Source organism: Neoarthrinium moseri (genome assembly GCF_022829205.1).
Source record: "Neoarthrinium moseri strain CBS 164.80 chromosome Unknown scaffold22_Wmoseri_CBS_16480, whole genome shotgun sequence".
Lineage (NCBI taxonomy): Eukaryota > Fungi > Ascomycota > Sordariomycetes > Amphisphaeriales > Apiosporaceae > Neoarthrinium > Neoarthrinium moseri.
In genome coordinates this window covers 176,911-194,555 of record NW_026055136.1, presented here as the reverse complement: position 1 = coordinate 194,555, position 17,645 = coordinate 176,911, and the positions used below count along the sequence as shown (strand labels likewise).

The 17,645-nt window shown below is 55.5% G+C and overlaps 6 protein-coding genes across 6 annotated transcripts; 5 read left to right on the top strand and 1 right to left on the bottom strand.

The window, feature by feature from the left end:
- Nucleotides 1-1,204: 1,204 nt before the first annotated feature.
- JN550_006374 (uncharacterized protein) lies at nt 1,205-1,741 on the top strand (the record flags this gene model as incomplete). The annotated part of the gene is made up of 1 exon (XM_049318106.1): nt 1,205-1,741. The coding sequence occupies one exon, from the start codon at nt 1,205-1,207 to the stop codon at nt 1,739-1,741; it is 537 nt and encodes a 178-aa protein (XP_049171593.1).
- A 1,031-nt stretch (nt 1,742-2,772) lies between these two features.
- JN550_006373 (uncharacterized protein) lies at nt 2,773-3,783 on the top strand (the record flags this gene model as incomplete). The annotated part of the gene is made up of 3 exons (XM_049318105.1): nt 2,773-2,958; nt 3,039-3,123; nt 3,173-3,783. The coding sequence occupies 3 exons, from the start codon at nt 2,773-2,775 to the stop codon at nt 3,781-3,783; spliced, it is 882 nt and encodes a 293-aa protein (XP_049171592.1).
- A 380-nt stretch (nt 3,784-4,163) lies between these two features.
- JN550_006372 (uncharacterized protein) lies at nt 4,164-4,910 on the top strand (the record flags this gene model as incomplete). The annotated part of the gene is made up of 1 exon (XM_049318104.1): nt 4,164-4,910. The coding sequence occupies one exon, from the start codon at nt 4,164-4,166 to the stop codon at nt 4,908-4,910; it is 747 nt and encodes a 248-aa protein (XP_049171591.1).
- A 524-nt stretch (nt 4,911-5,434) lies between these two features.
- Nucleotides 5,435-10,585, bottom strand: JN550_006371 (uncharacterized protein; the record flags this gene model as incomplete). Its single annotated transcript, XM_049318103.1, has 2 exons — nt 5,435-5,825; nt 5,898-10,585. The coding sequence occupies 2 exons, from the start codon at nt 10,583-10,585 to the stop codon at nt 5,435-5,437; spliced, it is 5,079 nt and encodes a 1,692-aa protein (XP_049171590.1).
- Nucleotides 10,586-11,904: 1,319 nt separating this feature from the next.
- Nucleotides 11,905-13,828, top strand: JN550_006370 (uncharacterized protein; the record flags this gene model as incomplete). The annotated part of the gene is made up of 2 exons (XM_049318102.1): nt 11,905-12,388; nt 12,678-13,828. 2 exons carry the CDS (start codon nt 11,905-11,907, stop codon nt 13,826-13,828), a joined length of 1,635 nt encoding a protein of 544 aa, XP_049171589.1.
- Nucleotides 13,829-14,668: 840 nt separating this feature from the next.
- JN550_006369 (uncharacterized protein) lies at nt 14,669-17,399 on the top strand (the record flags this gene model as incomplete). Its single annotated transcript, XM_049318101.1, has 4 exons — nt 14,669-14,912; nt 15,016-15,345; nt 15,401-16,050; nt 16,119-17,399. 4 exons carry the CDS (start codon nt 14,669-14,671, stop codon nt 17,397-17,399), a joined length of 2,505 nt encoding a protein of 834 aa, XP_049171588.1.
- Between the last annotated feature and the right edge of the window lie 246 nt (nt 17,400-17,645).

Here is a 17,645-nt window from a genome sequence, read left to right as displayed (position 1 = left end):
AGTTATATCGCCATTTCAAACTGATGCATTGCTTCTGGTAACCGACGTGGAGTTCCTTTGCCGGGGCATAATTCTTCAATATTGGATTGACTACGAGAAATATAAGCAGAAAACTGCATTCTCACTATTGACGACGGAGCTAGTGGCATGCGTGTCGTGTGGAAGTTTCATCCCACTCTGCTTACATGTCGTCAGTCTTCCGGCTGCCAAGCTTTTCAAGGAACATGCGTTTAGTTTTCACATCGCAAGCCTTCGAAGCCGCCATTTCCTCAGAAGGTGAAGTGTTCTCTGATCTTTTTATCTTTGCCACCATGTCAAAACTCTCCGTGCTGAGTCATAGCAGTTCATGCAACGTGAAGTATTGTTGGCCTTTCAGATTGCTAGAGAAGTGCCAATTCGGGTGCGCTACCCGACGGCTGGGCCAGTTAGGAGTACGGCTGGATCTAGCCATTTTTCTGCAGCAGCATCGAGACCTTGCAGCCTAGATCCGGTGCCTCCCCGTCCACGGCACACGCGCGAACGTGCGAACGCACCGGCGTACGAACGTGGCCCAGCACTCACCGGTGCTGCCGTATAACATGTCGTCTTATGATGACACAGTCGGTGGTGAAACACCAAAGGCTGCAGCGACCGCGCTGGACCGTGGTTCTCACTTATCGCGCCACACAGCTCGAAGACGTGGAGCCGGTCAGTTCTAAGCGAGTTCGACTTCGCTTCGCCATTTGGCCCCCAAAGCAGCTCCAGAATGGACCATGGCTGGTCGGCGTGCATTCCACGGCCTTGGATTCCTTGACAGCGTGCTGTGCATTAGCGGCTAATCACGCTGTACAACCCGTCAGATGGGCATAATGTCCGAATCCGTTCTGCCAGAAGTGGGCCCGACTATGCCTGTCCTATAGGCCTGCCCTTCTGCGACCCGCATTCCTCCCAATCAGCGCCTGGCCGAGAATCCGGCCAGCCAATGTCATCTGACAGTCCTCCCGAGTCTTCTGCAGTCCTGTGGGTGTGAAGCCCGATATTGCTCAGCTGCAGATGAACCTGGAAATGCCTCTACAGCACCTCAGGCGGCGCGGGGCACGCTGCGCTGGGAGCTGATTGAAGGGATATATGATGGGGGCCCTGGGGGCTGAATGGATCACTCTGGCGTTTTCTCTCGTTGATGTTTTGTTCATTATTTTTAGCTGCGTCTTGGCCGATCTCCATGATGCTGGCCCCGACGCTGATCCCGAATCGGGCCGTAACCGTCGTTGCCGTTACGGCCCAACCGGAGCTTGTTCAACGACAGATGGTCATCACTCAGACCATCACATATCCTGCCTCCACTCTCACAACCGTTGTGACACTGGGTCGCGGCGGCGAGTCCACTGCGGTACTGGGAGCCACCACAGCACCGGCGGCCCCCGTCTCAGCTAGCACATCGTCACAAGGCCTAACGCCAGAGCAAATCGGCATCATTGTAGGCTGCTGTGTCGGCGCAGCAGTATTCGTTGTTTTACTCTGGTGCTGTTGCACTGCGGTGAGAAGGAGGCCAGGTTCAGACACAAGCGATGGGGATAGCTATTATAGCCATGACGAAGTCCGGGTTCCCGTGATGCCTGAGCCGCCGCGGCGGATGCGCTGGCCAGAATGGCGTACAAGACCGCCACCGGTGGTACCGACTTACCGCGCGCTACCTATTGGTCCGCGATACACAGCGAACAGAGCGTCTGCTCGCGCTAGCACTACCTACGTTCGAAGATGAACACCGGAGGTGGCAGCATCAAGGCCCTCTCGTTTCAGCACCTCTCCCAACGATGGCTGGGCCCACGCGATTAGAATCTACTTTCCTGGTGATTCAATGCTTGGCGACCTGGAGGAGTTCGATCAGGCTTATGGAGGTGCGGCACATTGTCTGTACTGTGCTGACATTCAACTTATGGTTCCTTAGTCAATCTGGCGGATGCCCAATACTGATACCCAATTTTAACGACATCTTACGAATGAACGGATGCCGCATCGTGTACGGAGTAATCTGGCAGTGTATTTTGCATACGTTAACGGGATGCTTGGAGTTTAATGTAGCTTCGATTGTATTTCCTGGTTGATTACATGCCATATTATTCATGAAACCATTCTGCTGCAGCGGACTTAATACATAGAATATGTTCATGCTCTGATCAGTGTGATGCCATATCAAAACATCACTAGCGATCTCGATTGATAAATCTACAGAATAAGGTACGAGATGGGGCCATGAAATGCCATCGCATCATAGTTGCACAAGGTGTACTAATCAGAATAATCGGATCGAGTGGTAGGTGCTGAGGGTATCCTAGAACACCAAATAGGCTCAAGCTTTGATTATCCAGAGCTTGATGCCAGTTAAGAGAATATATGTTCAAGATGCGTTAGAATTAGCTCCGGATCCAACATGATCGTTCTCAAGTTCAATGAAAGTCGAAACAGGGAGACGAGAGCAAAGACCACCCTGTCGTAAGGTATTTCCAATCAATTGAGTACGATACAGTATGGATTCGTGTGGAACAGAACTACCACCTTGTTTCTTTTTTTGCCTTGCAACCTTCGCCTCACGACTTGACTGCCTAAGTCAGAAATCCAAAAAAGAAACTGCTTGCCGCGAATTTGAAACATTTACTTTTACCCCACTCGCAACTCCCCAGGCCGCCTATGCCGCCTCCTTCCATCTTCTCTCATTTACGATACATTTTCCACAGTCACCCTTCATATGCCATTTCCTTGACATTCCTCATTATCACCGCCTAATTTTTCATCATGCCGCCTTCTGCTGTGGATGAGAAGGTGGCCGATACTCCTTCCACACTAGGAGGCGAACTTCTGAAATCTGGGCTCTTCGCCGATGCCAAGATCAAATGTGGTTCTCGTGAATGGAACGTGCACAAATGCATCATTGACCTGAAATCCTCATACTTCAAGAAGGCTTTCACCGGTAATTTTCAGGTATATTTCGCCCCCCGGCTCCCTGGAAATACATAAATATAGCCCTTATATGCCACACTGACCATGTTCTCTGATCACAGGAAGCTCAGACGAACGAGTTATGCCTTGACCATGAGCTACCCCTTGAGGTGGACTGCGTCCTCAAATATCTCTATTTAGGAAAGCGTAGGCCATGGACGAACCCGGGGTTTTCCAAATTCTCACATGGCTACAGTTGATTCGGGCGCAATCTCAGCATGTCAAAAGACGACCTGCTGTGCTGGGAAGCTTTCGCTGTATCTCAGCTTGTTCAAATTCGCCGATTATCTCGACGTACCCACGCTCAAGGAGGAATTGCTCACGTCCGTGGACGACCTTTTGATGCGCCTTGCAACAGAAATCGTATCACACGAAGAGAAATTCTACATTGAGCCAGAGAAGTACTTCAGCGCAGAAAGGTTCGAAGATTTCGCCAGAGCTGTGAGGACCGTATACAGCCTACCCCTGCACTGCGTCGACTCCATCATCAAGCCGCTGCATAAGTTCTTTTTGTCGACAAGATTTGCCGTCGTCAAGGATGCCCGATTCAAGTCCTTGATGAACGAAATCCCTAAAATGGCCATCGACATGGTCAACCTCATGCTGCCCAGTGGCACCCGCCAGTGTGTCGTCACGATGCATCCCAAGGTCTGTAAAGAGTGCAGGGAGCCTTCTTCTACATACTCGGACATCCAAGTCATGGAACATGGAAGTCGCAGTTGGAAGAGTGGAATGACGAGCTGTGAGATTTCCGGACGTTGCCCTTCGTGCTGGGAGAAGCAACAGATGGCCAAGCAGGCCAAGTAGACTACCTAAGCCTGGAGAGCACATAAGTATGCCGAGGCAGACCAGACGCGACAAGGATGTGTGCCGATTGGACGTCGCCTATGCCCAGAGGCCCTGGTGGCCTATCAGCACGCCTGAACCCCACCATCACCGTGGAGCTCTACATCGAGGAGCAGGATTCTCAGTCATGTTACTCTATAAGGCACTTGCCCAAGGCGCTGTCGCGATGCCAAATCCCCCAAGAGATGATCTGCAAGGAGGAGAACCTGCCGTAGCTTTGAGATATAATTAAGCACACCTGCCCGTTATGTGGCTTCACGTACAACCATTGACTTATGAGTGATGCTGTTGAAGACCGAAACACCGTGTATAGCAGTCTAAGAATAACACCAACCAACACAATGCTCCCACGCACACTCCTCCTCCTTACGCCCGCCACGGCCCTGGCCTCGGCGTCCAACAACATCCCCCCACGGCCCGCGGACGCAGCGGCGCCGGCGCTGGCGCCGCGCCAGACGGACAACCTGCTGGGGTCGCTGATCGACGTGGCCAACAAGCTGGGGCTCAGCGCGTGCCTGCCACAGGCGCTGCCGCTGGTGTCGGAGCTGCCGCGGCTGCCGCGGGGGCTGCTCAACGCGGACCTGATCTCGCAGGCGCTGAGCCAGACGACGCTGCCGCTGACGGGCGTGTGCGGCTTCTCGGTGACGGGCGACGTGGGCGCCAAGTTCACGGCCTTCCTGCCGACGCTGTACGGCTGGTACGGCGACCACTCGGCCACCATCGCCGCCATCGTGGCCTCGGGCTGCCCGTCCGCCAGCGCCCTCGTCCGGACCGTCGAGGCCTACGAGTCCTGCAGCCAGGTGCCCACGGCGCGCGTGACCGGCACCGGCACCGGCGGGACCGCGGCCTCGGAGACGGGCACGGAGAGCGGCGGCGACGCGACCTTCTCCATCCAGACGGACACCGTGGTCAGCACGTCGGCGTCGTCGACGCTGGGCTTGGGATCCGGCGGCGCGGGAGGTACCGGGGCAGCCTCCACGCCGGCGCCGTCGTCCTCGGTTTCGCAGGCGCAAGCGCCGCGTCAGACTGGTCTCATCATGACTGCAGTCGCCGCCGCCGGTTTCCTTGGTGCGGTTGCTGCGCTTTGAAGTTTGGCGGTTCTCAATGACGATGGCTATAGTGCTTTTTCCTATCTGTACGGGACGGATAGGCGAGGAAGTAGGGGTTTCAGTTTCAAATTACATATTTCTTTTTATCTATAGTCCCCGACAATGCTATCCCGCCGGCAATGCTATGGACATAACCAAAAACAACTGGCAACCTATACATATACCACCCCAGTCACCGCAGTCGATACAGGACTCCCGCAAAGTAATCCAGGGGGTTCGAGGTGTGTGGTTGTATGTAATGTACCCTAAAGTGCATACGAACATATAAGATAAAACAGGCCCTTGTAACACCGGGAATCAAGTGATCAAAGCAGTGATATCAACAAACACCTGTTCAATGCCCACCCTATTTCCATCCATTCACTCCGCCATCCGTCTTGAAAGTCATGTTTTCGTGTCTTCATGCCGGCATGTTTGCTTCGTTAGTCGACGGACTCGTAGCTCCTCCTCTTGGTTTCATTTTCTTCTGCCTCGGCCGCCTTTCCAGTCAATTGCACCAAGACTTACTGCGTCCGGTAGAACTTCTTGTACAGTAGGTGCAGCAGCAGGTTGACATTGAGTCTCAGGTTGCCCTCAAACAAGTTGATGAACTGATGGGACTCGAATTGTGCCTGCAGTAGATCCTCGATTGAGACAGTAGCGCTGGCCCCGGGGGTCTGGATGTGACCGCGACTGCCCTCGACATTGAAGATTCCGACCTCGTCGCAGCTAATTGTCAGGTTGATAACACCCCAGTCGCGCTCAGCGACGCCTTGCCACTCGACGACTACGCCTTTGTCGGCCAAAGAACGTACGCTATACTTGTAAGAGCCGAACTTGGGAACGCGTCCGGAACGCTCAAGCTCACGCTGGTGGTTGTACTGCTTGGTAAAGGGAAGGAGGAATCGTTTTTTGCTGTAGGATCGATGTTAGTCTCTGTATTTTGACCAATGTCCTGTGGGTATGAACCGAATGGGGATAACTTACCCTTTGCTCTTTTGCAGCGTCGCCATAGCTTGTTCAATGTAGTCATCGTAACTCTTGCGCTGCTGCTCCAGGTACTGGGCCTTCTCGTGCAGGTTGCCGAGCGTCATTCTGACGCCTTCAAGCTCACGCTGGCGCTGGATACGCCTCCTGCTCTTGGTACGGATGTCAAGGGCAATGGCGTTAAGGACATCCTGGTAAAAGTTGTGCTTGGAGATACGGCCCAACTGCTCGAGTCGCATTACGTTCTCCAGAGCATTGCGCTTCATGTTGTAGTAAGACATGCGAGTGACATCTACCATGTTCGCGTCGGAATATGCGCCCTTGGTGTTGTCGCCAGATGTGAAATCCTCGTGCAGAACGTTCTGCCATTTGACCTCATCCTCTTGAGTTGGTGGACGGACGAGAATCTCAAGAAGGTTCGCGCCAGTCTGCACACGAATAATGTACAGGATGCAACGCTTTGTCTCCATGAAGAGTGCTTTGACCTCAGCATCAGGGTCTTCGACATCATGAAGTTTCGGGGTCAGGAACATCTGGATATCTGAGGAGCCAGCCGCAAGCATTTCGTTCTCGTTGCTCTTGGCGCTACCGAGATCCTGCATGATCTCTCGCAATACGTCATCACGGCCAGGGCTAATGTAGGGGAGTTCTTGGGCGATGAGGTTGTGGATGGCAAAGATGTCGGCCATCTTGATGTAAAGGGTGGGCCTGTTCTTGGCGTAGAGGTCATTGAACTCGTCGATGTCGAAGGTGTTCTCGGCATCTGGGACTGAGATAAGGTCGTTCGTGATATGGGCAAGACGGTCGACGGAGTCTGCGATGAATGCATTCAGAGGCTGCAGGTAGATGTTCTCGCCGCCGAACGGTCGCCCAGACGCGATTTGGCTGAGCACCTTGGCCACTTCACTCAAGTTGCGCTTCTGGAGAGGACTCAGGCTCTTCTCCATGACGCCGACTTGCTCAGGGTTGATAACGGCTGGTTGCAGGTAGAATCGCCACAGCCAGTTGCTGACAAGCTGCAGAACCTGATGCTGTGGCTCTTTCTTGAATCGCTGGCGCAACGCCTCAAAGGTCTGCATACAGATGAAGCGCAGACCATATGGCATCCGCGGTAGGAAGTCTTCGAGCGCGTTGAAGAACTGATCACAGATTTCCCGAAGATCCCGAAGGTGGTCGATGAAGAGTTCACGGGTCTCTGGGTCCTTGATGGCGATGTCTCTGGGGACATCGAGCGGTCTTCGGCTTGGCCGGCCAGTCCGGAGTTCCTCGTTGTTGATAGCCGATCTGTAGATCAACATCGGGTCACTCTCCAAGTCGAGTTCCGGATCTTCCACGATGTTGTCCCGGATCATGGGGCCAAGCAGATCTCTCAAATATTTCCTGTCTCTAGGCGACCGGGTATAATTGCCCAGCAGCCGGGAGCAAAAAAAGTTTCCGCGGAGGTAGTCCTGGATGGAGTTGCAGGTATCGACTTCCTCTCGAATGGATCTGGCAACGAGCTTCAAAAGGTAGTACTCCTCTCTGCGTTTTTGCGCGTATCCGAAGAGACCCATGATCAGATGCTCAATCCGCTTGCACTCCTTCTCGGCCGTCCCCTGCTCGCGGAGCCTCTTGAAAAGACGAGCAAGATACTGAGGCTGGGTCTGCAAGTTGAAGAACAGTTGCTGGTAAGACTCGAGCTTCTTCCGTGAACTCTTGTTCAGTGCCTTCAGATCAAATTGGTTGGCGGACGCCATTGACGAATTGGCCAACAGACTGCTGGCATGTCCGCCAAAGTTGCTCTGGTGCCGGACAACCTCATCTAGGGTGATCTTGTTCTTGACTAGAAGGGCGATTTTGATGTCCAGCTGATCAATATACTGCTCGAGCATTTCATTTTGTCGGACTTGTTGCACGACCGTCTTGCGCAATCTTTCGAATTCTATCTCCTCATTGAAGTCAAAATCGCTGTCGTTGAGAAGGTGCACAAAGTTCTTGACAGCGCCAACAGGAGGGTTCTTTCCTGTGGTTAGGCTCTTGTACGCCTCGCCTTGGAGCTTGCCGCGGACAAAGCTCTGAATCTTGATGACTTTCTGCATGTTCTCATTGAAATGCTTCTTCTTCTCCTCGAACTTGGCGCGAACGATGAAGCCCTTTGCGAGGGCCTGCAGCTCGATGATCTCTTCCTCATGCTCGTCGAGCTCAGCCAGCAGATCGCCAATACGAGCTCGACAAAGCATGGCGCGAACCAGACCTTGCAAGGATGTGACTTCCTGCTCATGAGACTTCAACTCATCCAAGAAGGCGAAGTGCTCCTTCCTAAACTGTGCACCTCGGATCTTAGCCTGCAGGTCCGTGATCTCGGAGGTGAGGTTCTCCAGGTCGTCAAGATCAGCAGCTATCCGTTGACGCTCCAGCATGCCTCTCGCCATGGACTGTAGATCGATCACAGATGTCTCGTGGTCGTGCAGAGCATCTAGTGTGTCAGCGATCGCTCTACGTACGGCTGCAGCGCGGATGTGAGACTGCAAAGAACAGATTTCCGTGCTGTGCTGGTGTAACTCGGTCTTGGTTGCTTGTACATTGGACCGGACCACACCACCTCTGTGAGCGGCTTGCAGAGCCTCCCACTGTGGTGTGAACTGCTCCAGAGCAGCTCGTTGTCGATTGACCTGGTTTCTTGTCAGCATGGCCCTCGTAGCAGCCTGCAGGCCACGGATGGCCTGGGCTTCTTGTTCGAGAAAATAGAGATCCTTCTCGACCCTGCCTCTCAACAGCATGCCGCGAATGGCTGACTGCAGGTCCATGATGGGCCCCTGCATTTGGCTTGACTCTTGCTGTTGAGCGCAGACCCTCTCGCGTGCGAGGAAACCCTTGCACATTGCCTGAATGCTCCTGATAGGACCGTCCTCGCACTGTAATTGAGATCTCGTCTCGCGTACCTCGTTGCGGACACGCATGGCCCGCATCATGCTCTGGAGCTTGATGATGTTCTTCTCCTTGCTCTTCCAGAAATGTTCCCTATTCATCATTCTGTTGCGAACCATGAAGCCGCGCGCAGCGCTCTGCAGTTGTACTGCGAACTTTCTCATCTGAAGCCTGTAGTCCATGATCTGTCGGGTCCAGTCGCCTCGTATCCGCGACTGGAGATCCACAATCCAATCCTCCGAATCCCATAGTTGGTTCATGATGTTGGCCAGACGCATGCGCATCATGGCACCTCGGATCTGTGCTTGGAGGTCGAGAATCACGGGCTCATTCTCGGCCAACTCTCTGTCGATGCGTTCCTCCTCAGTCTCGACAGGTTCGGGAGGGGCCTCGACACCAAAGTCGGCGCCCATGTTGCCAAAGCTAGGCATGTTGACCCCAAGCTTATCCAGGCCTTTCTGCATAGCCTCCAGTTCATGGTGCTCAAACTCCAATTGGCCGACCAGGTTGCCTATCCTGAAATCTACAATGCCTTTGCGGAAGAGAAGCCAGCTGAGTGCATGGATGGCGTAGATGACCTTGGGAATGTTCTTTTTCTCGTACAGGTCGATCAGTTCGAAGCGGAACAAGTCCGGCAGCTCGACCTCGTCCAAATACCGGAAGAAGGTCGCAACATTGTCCCAATGTCGGGCTTGAAGACGCGGATGGCGGAATATGCGGAATCTCCGATCCGGGTTCAAGGCCTCTACGACCTCGGCCAGAGTCACTCCATCCCGCAGTGCTTCCTCTAGCTCGACGATCGGGGGGATCTGTCGGTGGATAATGTCCTCGATCCACTCCTTGGCTTCTCCTATATGGCAGAGGTATTCGTAGGCCTGAAGGAACTGGCGTTGCTTATCCATCCAGTTCCGGCCGCCGAAGCCGAACCTGTCACTGCTGGGAGCGGCGTTCCCATCACCGGCACGCTGCAGTCTTCGGCGCCCGCGTAGGCCGACAACTTCTTGAGTTTGAGAGGTGATGGCAAAATCCTCGGCACTCCCAAGTTTGGACAAGGTCCTCAGCTGGCTGGTGGAAGACCGGCCCAGCTGCTGAAGGTCTGGGCGTGCAATTGGCGAGTGGACGAGGGCGCCAGGGTCGCGGGCGCCCGCAGGACTCTGTCGGATGGAGTCGGAACGAGTGAGGAGCATGGACGTTGGCCTCGAAGCCGTAGAGCGCGAGAGCGGAGTTGGCGAAGTCCTGCCGTCAACCAGCGACAATCTCCCGATGTCCAGGCTCTGGCCACGCTCGTGGCGGCCGTGACTTGGAGGCGTCGGTGTTTTCGAGGTGGTGCGACCTGGATAGTCTATGCTTTGGGCACGCTCTTGGCGGACAAGGCTCGGAGGCGTGGTTGGCTTGGAAGGCGATCGTTGATGGGAAGGCGGACTGAGGCCGGGACCTGGGGCCTGGGGCAAGGGGCGCAATGACTGACGCGCGATGGCGTACATGTCCTGAGGGTTCGACTTGGGCTCATCGTAGGTGCTGGATCTTACAGGCGAGTGCCTGATTGCAGCTTCGCTCTTGCCGCGCTTATGGGTGTAAGCGGAGGGGCCGGAGGGACCATAGGCGCTGGACGTGGCGACGGAGGAGTTTGTGCTGGCGCGACCAAAGTCGTAGGCGTCAGAGGTGTAGGAATAGCCGGACGAGGCAGAGGACGAAGTGGTCGAAGGCTGGCGGTTGATAGTGTCGAGGGTGGCGTAGTCGACCGTGTACGACTGCCGCAGGGGATGCGGACGGTACGACATCTTGGGAGAAGACTGCTAGTGCTCCAGAGGATGTTCGTCCCAGAAAGAATGAAGTGCAGCGTCGTCTGGGGATGACGTCCACATTACAGCTACCGGCAGGCGATTATCCGAGAGCTGAGGCTGGCGCCGAGGAGGACATGGGAAGCTCCAAGAGGGACAGAAGAGGGGAAGACGGGGACGGGAGCGAGATATGTCACGCTGTCAAGCTGTCAACAGGCAGGTCGCGCGGTCGGAGAACGAGGTCGAGGCTGTTGTATTCTCTGGTTCGGCAGATGCCTGCTGTCGCAAATATGTTGACGGCCCCGAGGGTGAGGGAACCCGGTCCAGAGGTCGGGCACGATGGATATAGCGTCGGTCCCTAAGATGAGAACTGGGTCAAACACGGCGTGCTTGGGGCGCTCTGGCAAGTGTGCGGCCCGGCCAAGATGGTTTCGCGAGGGCGCGCTGGGCGGACTCGCAGGAGATGACGTTCGCAGAGATGGGGAGTGAATATTGCGCAGCAATGCACCGGCGAGAAATGGACTTGCCAATATCAGAACAGCCACGACCATTAACAGCGGCCCATTATGATCGAGAGAGGTCCAAGGTCCGAATAGGCGAGCCCGGAATGGAGGGGCTGGGGGTCGACGGGGTCACGTAGGAGGGTCACGTAGGAGGTGCGAGGGCCGGGATGTTTGTGTTTACGCTGGCCCGAGTGCCCCGGCAACCGGCAGCTGCGTCTGGGAGCCTTGGAACAGGGAAGACCAGCGACGGCCAAAGACCAATCACCAATCGACTTCCAGTATTGTGGGGCCCGGGCCTGGCCTTGGCCTTCCGGCGCTCTCTGCTCGTCTGTGGCTGGTGTTGCACGGGCAGCCACAACGTACCACGCGCGATTCGCGATTCCAGCCACTTTTTCGTTGCGGACAGCCCAGCCCTGCCCGCCCAATCAGCCCCCGAGGCTGCCCCCACCCGTGCACTTTACTATGTAGCACACCGACCCGCTGACGTTTGCATTCACCGCCCGGGCCTGGTGCTGGGCTGGCCTGGCTGGCTGCTGGGGGCGTGTGCTGGGGCGTGTGCTGGGGCGGCGTGACAAACGATTGGAAAGCTTTTTTTTCTTCTTTCTTTTTTTGCCCGAAAAGGCTGCCCCGCTATCGCATCTGCAGGGTCCACTCGGCCGTGTACAAAAAAAATCGTCGTCGACCTGAGCCCCAAAGAAAACTTCTATTCTTTCGGGCAAGCTGCCGTCGACCAGATTGAGAATCGTTCGGCGACATCTTTGACCTCACCCCCTCCAAGACTCTTCCCAAGGCGTCCCGCGTCAGATCCTGATCGCAATGCCTTCCACCAACGGTGTTCACCCCTCGGCCGAGGTCGCTGACCACACCAAGGCCCTCGAGCTCCTCGCCGAGTACAAGAGCCGTGATGGTCTCGGCATCGAGGACCTGATGGACACCAAGCTCCACGGCGGCCTCACCTACAATGACTTCCTGCTGCTGCCGGGCTACATCGGCTTCCCCGCCTCCGATGTCTCCCTCGAGTCTCCCGTCACCAAGAGGATCTCGCTCAAGACCCCCTTCGTCTCGTCCCCCATGGACACCGTCACTGAGCACGAGATGGCCATCCACATGGCCCTGCAGGGCGGCCTGGGCGTCATCCACCACAACTGCTCCCCCGACGAGCAGGCCGACATGGTCGCCAAGGTCAAGAGATACGAGAACGGCTTCATTGTCGACCCCGTCGTCATCTCCCGCCAGACCACCGTCGGAGAGGCCAGAGCCCTGAAGGAGAAATGGGGCTTTGGTGGTTTCCCCGTCACTGGTAAGTCCCAAGGCAACCTTGTCTCCTCATTTTCTACTTCTGCCAAAGATATCCTGAGAAGCCTTCCGGCGACTTTCGCAACTTTTTTGCCAGCAAACCCCCCACGGTTCTTTTTTACATGATTACACACCTTAATATATAACTTTCGTTCCACCGTATCGACATAACTGTCATGGGGAATAAATTAATGCTCTTTATGACAAAAAAATCCAACCACTACCATCTCTTCGCTTCCAATCAACCCTGGACTGCATCATGCAACCCAATCGCTAACTCGCTGCGATAACAGAGTCCGGCAAACTCGGCTCCAAGCTGCTGGGTATTGTCACGAACCGGGATATCCAGTTCGAGGACGACGATAGCAAGTCCGTCGAGGAGGTCATGGTCACCGACCTCGTCACCGCCTCGCACGGCGTCGATCTGTTCGAGGCCAACAGCATCCTCGCCAAGTCCAAGAAGGGCAAGCTCCCCATCGTCGACAAGAGCTTCAACCTGGTTTCCATGATCTCGCGCTCCGATCTGACCAAGAACCACAACTACCCCCTGGCCTCCAAGCTGCCCGACTCCAAGCAGCTGATCGTCGCCGCCGCCATCGGCACCCGACCCGAGGACAAGCTTCGTCTCAAGAAGCTTGTCGACGCCGGCCTCGACATCGTCATCCTCGACAGCAGCCAGGGTAACTCCATGTACCAGATTGACATGATCAAGTGGATCAAGCAGGAGTTCCCTGGTCTCGATGTCATTGGCGGAAACGTCGTGACACGAGAGCAGGCAGCCAGCCTCATCGCCGCTGGCGTCGACGGCCTCCGTATCGGTATGGGCAGCGGAAGCGCCTGTATCACCCAGGAGGTCATGGCTGTCGGCCGTCCCCAGGCTGCTGCCGTGCACTCCGTCTCCTCCTTTGCCGCTCGATTCGGCGTTCCCTGCATCGCCGATGGCGGTATCCAGAACGTCGGTCACATCGTCAAGGGTCTTGCTCTTGGCGCTACTACCATCATGATGGGTGGCCTTCTGGCTGGTACTACCGAGTCGCCCGGAAGCCTGACCTCATTCGTCACCCGCGACGGCAAGCTCGTCCAGACCAAGGCCTACCGTGGCATGGGCAGCATCGATGCCATGCAAGACAAGAAGGCCGGCTCGGGCGGCAAGAACAGCCAGGCCAGCAACGCCGGTACTGCTCGCTACTTCTCCGAGGGTGACAGCGTGCTCGTTGCCCAGGGTGTCGCTGGTACTGTTGCTCACCGTGGCTCGGTCAGCAAGTTCGTGCCCTACCTTGCTGCCGGCGTCAAGCACTCGATGCAGGACGCCGGTATCCAGAGCCTGGCCCAGCTGCACGAGAAGGTCGCCGATGGCACCGTGCGCTTCGAGATCCGAACTGCCAGTGCCCAGCTCGAGGGTGGTGTGAACATGGAGAGCTACGAGAAGAAGCTCTACGCCTAATTTCTCCGCATATACTGAAAAATGTAAAATGACACTGAGAAGGCGTGTCGGCATGAGTAGCATGATCTTATTGATACCGGTGAGGCCTATGCGTTTGCCTCGATTGATTAAGGCATTGAATTCGACATCGGCGTTCGGGGCTGGATTATGGGTCGGTAGCGGGGCGAGGACTGATGTGAACAAAGCGTAGAAAAGCTAGTTGCATCACCTGGGAACGGGCAATAAAAGTCAATTCACAATACAAACAATCACCATAACATCGTGAAGCCTGAATTATTAACTGATGCTTAGCATCTAACAACTACGGCCGTCGGGATCTCGACGAGTCGTTTTAGACTGAGAAAGTGAGGAAGCTCATCAAGGCAACCTAAGCTAGATTCCAAGGTACTACAGAGTACCAGTGAAAGTGGAGACTTTTTCCTTTCTGTTCAAACTACCAACTCCCTCAGTACCCTCTTTTACGACAGACGAGTCCTGCAGGCTACATCTTCAGCCACTCTGCTTCTGAAATCTTGAATCCATGTGCCATGGATGAGATTGGACAGACCATTCAGCCCTATCGCTGTAGGGGCGCCGCTTACTTGCATAAGTCTAGGCAGCACATGCGCCCTGCTGCCTTGCCACGTTCAACCACGGCCTGTACAGCCTCATCTGACAACACGACAGGACATAAGGCCTTCCGATTGATTGTGGGTGAGGGCGCGCACATCCAGAGCCCACCGCAGTATAAGTAGCTCATAGCCTGGTCCCCTCGGACTTCCACTTTTTCTTTACTACCGTTGAGCAGCACACAACATTTGTCACGTAGCTATAGTCTCTCTAAGCCTTCCTGTCTGCACCATGTATGACAACGATACCAGCTCCAATGTCAGCTTCGAGGATATCGGCCGGAGGCGCCGCGTCATCGACCGTGAGGACTCTGTCGATGAGCATGGGCTGGTAGACAAGAGAGTTGTTGATAGGCTGAAGGCCATTGTAGCCAAGTCTACGGCTGAAGGCACCAAAGAGATTGCGGACGGCGAAGTCCCAGACGTTGTCTATTCCCTGACATATCAGGGGATTTTCGACAGGGAACCAAAAGAGCGTATGTCCGACAGTGACCAATTACTTTCATATGTCTCGATGGTCTTTCTTAATCGTCGTCATCATTATTCTGCGCTGTATGCAATCTGACTTACGAAATTCAGTGCATCGCAGCACCGAGCCCATCAACATTCAAGAATTCAACGATGAATACCACCATAACGCTGGCCGTAGCACCCAAAAGCCTGTCCTGGAGATTATCACCAGGGTGCGTGCAGCACCGGCAAATCAGCGGGGGGCCAGGATCAACCCCGGTCCTCCTCCCATGTATAGCGACGATTCCGATGATGATGTCGTTGACATCATTCACGAACCGCCCAGGAGAGGCAATCACGATGGGATGAACGTAACCGATGTTGAGGAGACGGTCATGGTGATCAACTCGGTGTATCTGATCAACGCGTTACGTGCTGTTGTCGATTACTACCCGGACTGTACGTGGTCTCTCAACAACGTATCCTCGATCGCATGCTGATGATATTTGAACAGGTAACTTCATGGGCAACACTCTCAAGGTTAACGCACCATACCATGTCCTTGTCCATCATCGGCAGCAACTTGCTCATTACAAGACCCACCAACCCGAAGCCCATGATGAGGACCTTGCCGCCATCACTGCTAAGCACATAGATGTCCTCCTAGGTTTCCTAGAAAAGACCCACGGCGAGGAGCTCCGAGAGGAGGAGAACCGCCACCTCAACAGTAAACCTACGACCATCTTCAAGAACCTCTGGATGTTGTTCAAACCAGGGGATGTGGTTTGTGCCAAGAAAGGCGGCAAGTGGAGAGAGTTTGTCGTATGCAGGTGCGATGACAACTCACCATGGTTCAGAGGCGATGAGGCGCCGTATACGTACAAGTTGGAAGCATGGAACATTGTCTACGCTCATGGAAAGCTGCGTCGATTCATGCACAGCCTTAGCATTCCTCCTTTCACCGGGGAAGATGCTATCAGCAACCTACGAGTCATTCCTGTCCGTTTCTTCAAGAACGATGGATATGATACTGCAAAGAGTATCGAGCTCGGCAAGGCTGCTTGGAACCTGTCCAAGGGACCGGCATACATGTCTTACAATGGAACTCTCGCCGACAAGGGCGCTGATACCGATGGGAGCAACCCAACCAGTACTACCGGCTATGTAAGTTGCCTTTGGCGGCACCTGCACCCCTTGTACGCGTATGCGACCTGGTGTTAATACTTGCGCAGATGAATGGCCGCGTCATAGTTGACTGCGACGGTTTTGCGAGGTTTGCAGCCGACGCGCCGGGAGACGACAGACACCGTTACGGACGCGGCCGTCCCCGTAGATCAGCCCCCCCGAGGGATCAGCTGCCTTACTTCAAGCAGCGCTGTGGCTGCACTTCGTGCAAGACTGCGGGCGAACAGCGCGAGCTCCATCAGTTTGCCAAGTTCGAGGACCTCAGCCCGGCCCGCGACCCAGCCCCGGAGAATGACTTGTACTACCTGGTCTTCAGTAAGACGCTTCCCGGCTTCATCCTGGGCGAGCGCCGCTGGGCACACTTCAATGTCGAGTCTCTCAGCGAGATCAAATACGACAAGGAGGCCTTCAAGTACCTGGTCCTGGACGATGAGATCAAACTCACAGTCAAGGCCCTCATTGGCAAGTTCTCCAGCGTCAATGGGCGAGTGACACCATGGCCGAGTGACTTCGTCAAGAACAAGGGCCAGGGCCGTATCTTCCTCCTGCATGGATCGCCCGGCGTGGGCAAGACGGCGACCTGCGAAAGCATCGCCGAGCTGGCGCACCGGCCGCTCCTATCGCTGACCAGCGGCGACCTGAGCACCAACTCGTACACGGTCGAGAAGAACCTCGAGTACTTCCTGCAGCTGGGCGAGCGGTTCGGCGCCATGGTGCTGCTGGACGAGGCCGACGTGTACCTGGAGGCGCGGCAGGCGAGCGACATCGCGCGCAACGGGCTGGTGTCCATCTTCCTGCGGGCGCTGGAGTACTACCGGGGCGTGCTGTTCCTGACGACGAACCGGGTGCGGGCCTTCGACAGCGCCTTCACGTCGCGCATCCACGTGGCGCTGCACTACCGGCCGCTGACGGACGCGGACCGCGAGCGCGTCTGGCTCAGCGGCTTCGCCCGCCTCGAGCGCGACGCCGGCGGCGCCGTCCGCGTCTCGGCCGCCCTGCGCGACTACGCCTACGGGGCCCCCGACGTGCGCCGCCTGCGCTGGAACGGCCGCGAGATCCGCAACGCCCTGCAGACCGCCGTCGCCATGGCCGAGACCGAGGCCCTCGAGGACGGCCTCGACACGGTCACGGTCACGGACAAGCATCTGCGCGCCGTGGTCAAGATGAGCCGCGGGTTCAAGGAGTTCCTGGGCCGCCGCCGGCTGAGGCGCAGCAGCAGACGGCGTGATGAGGAGGAGGAGCAGATGGAGGAGGAGCAGGAGGAGGACGAGTATTTCGAAGACGATGAGCCCCGTTACAGGCCGCATGTCACGTATACTAGCGACTGAGGATTCGGGACTTGAGCCAGAGAAAATATCTACATCTTATGAGTATGACTTTCCATAGTTTTCAAATCAGAATGTCTACTGTCTCCTTCATGAGTGGCCAAGAGATCAGCCCAAATATTGCCACTATAACCTGCCATAGATGCCAACGTCAGCACTAACCTGCGAAGTATTGGTAGTGTTTTAAGAGCAATCATTGAAGGTAATCGCATCGCGAAACGTCAAATGGCATCACTTCCCGGTATCTAG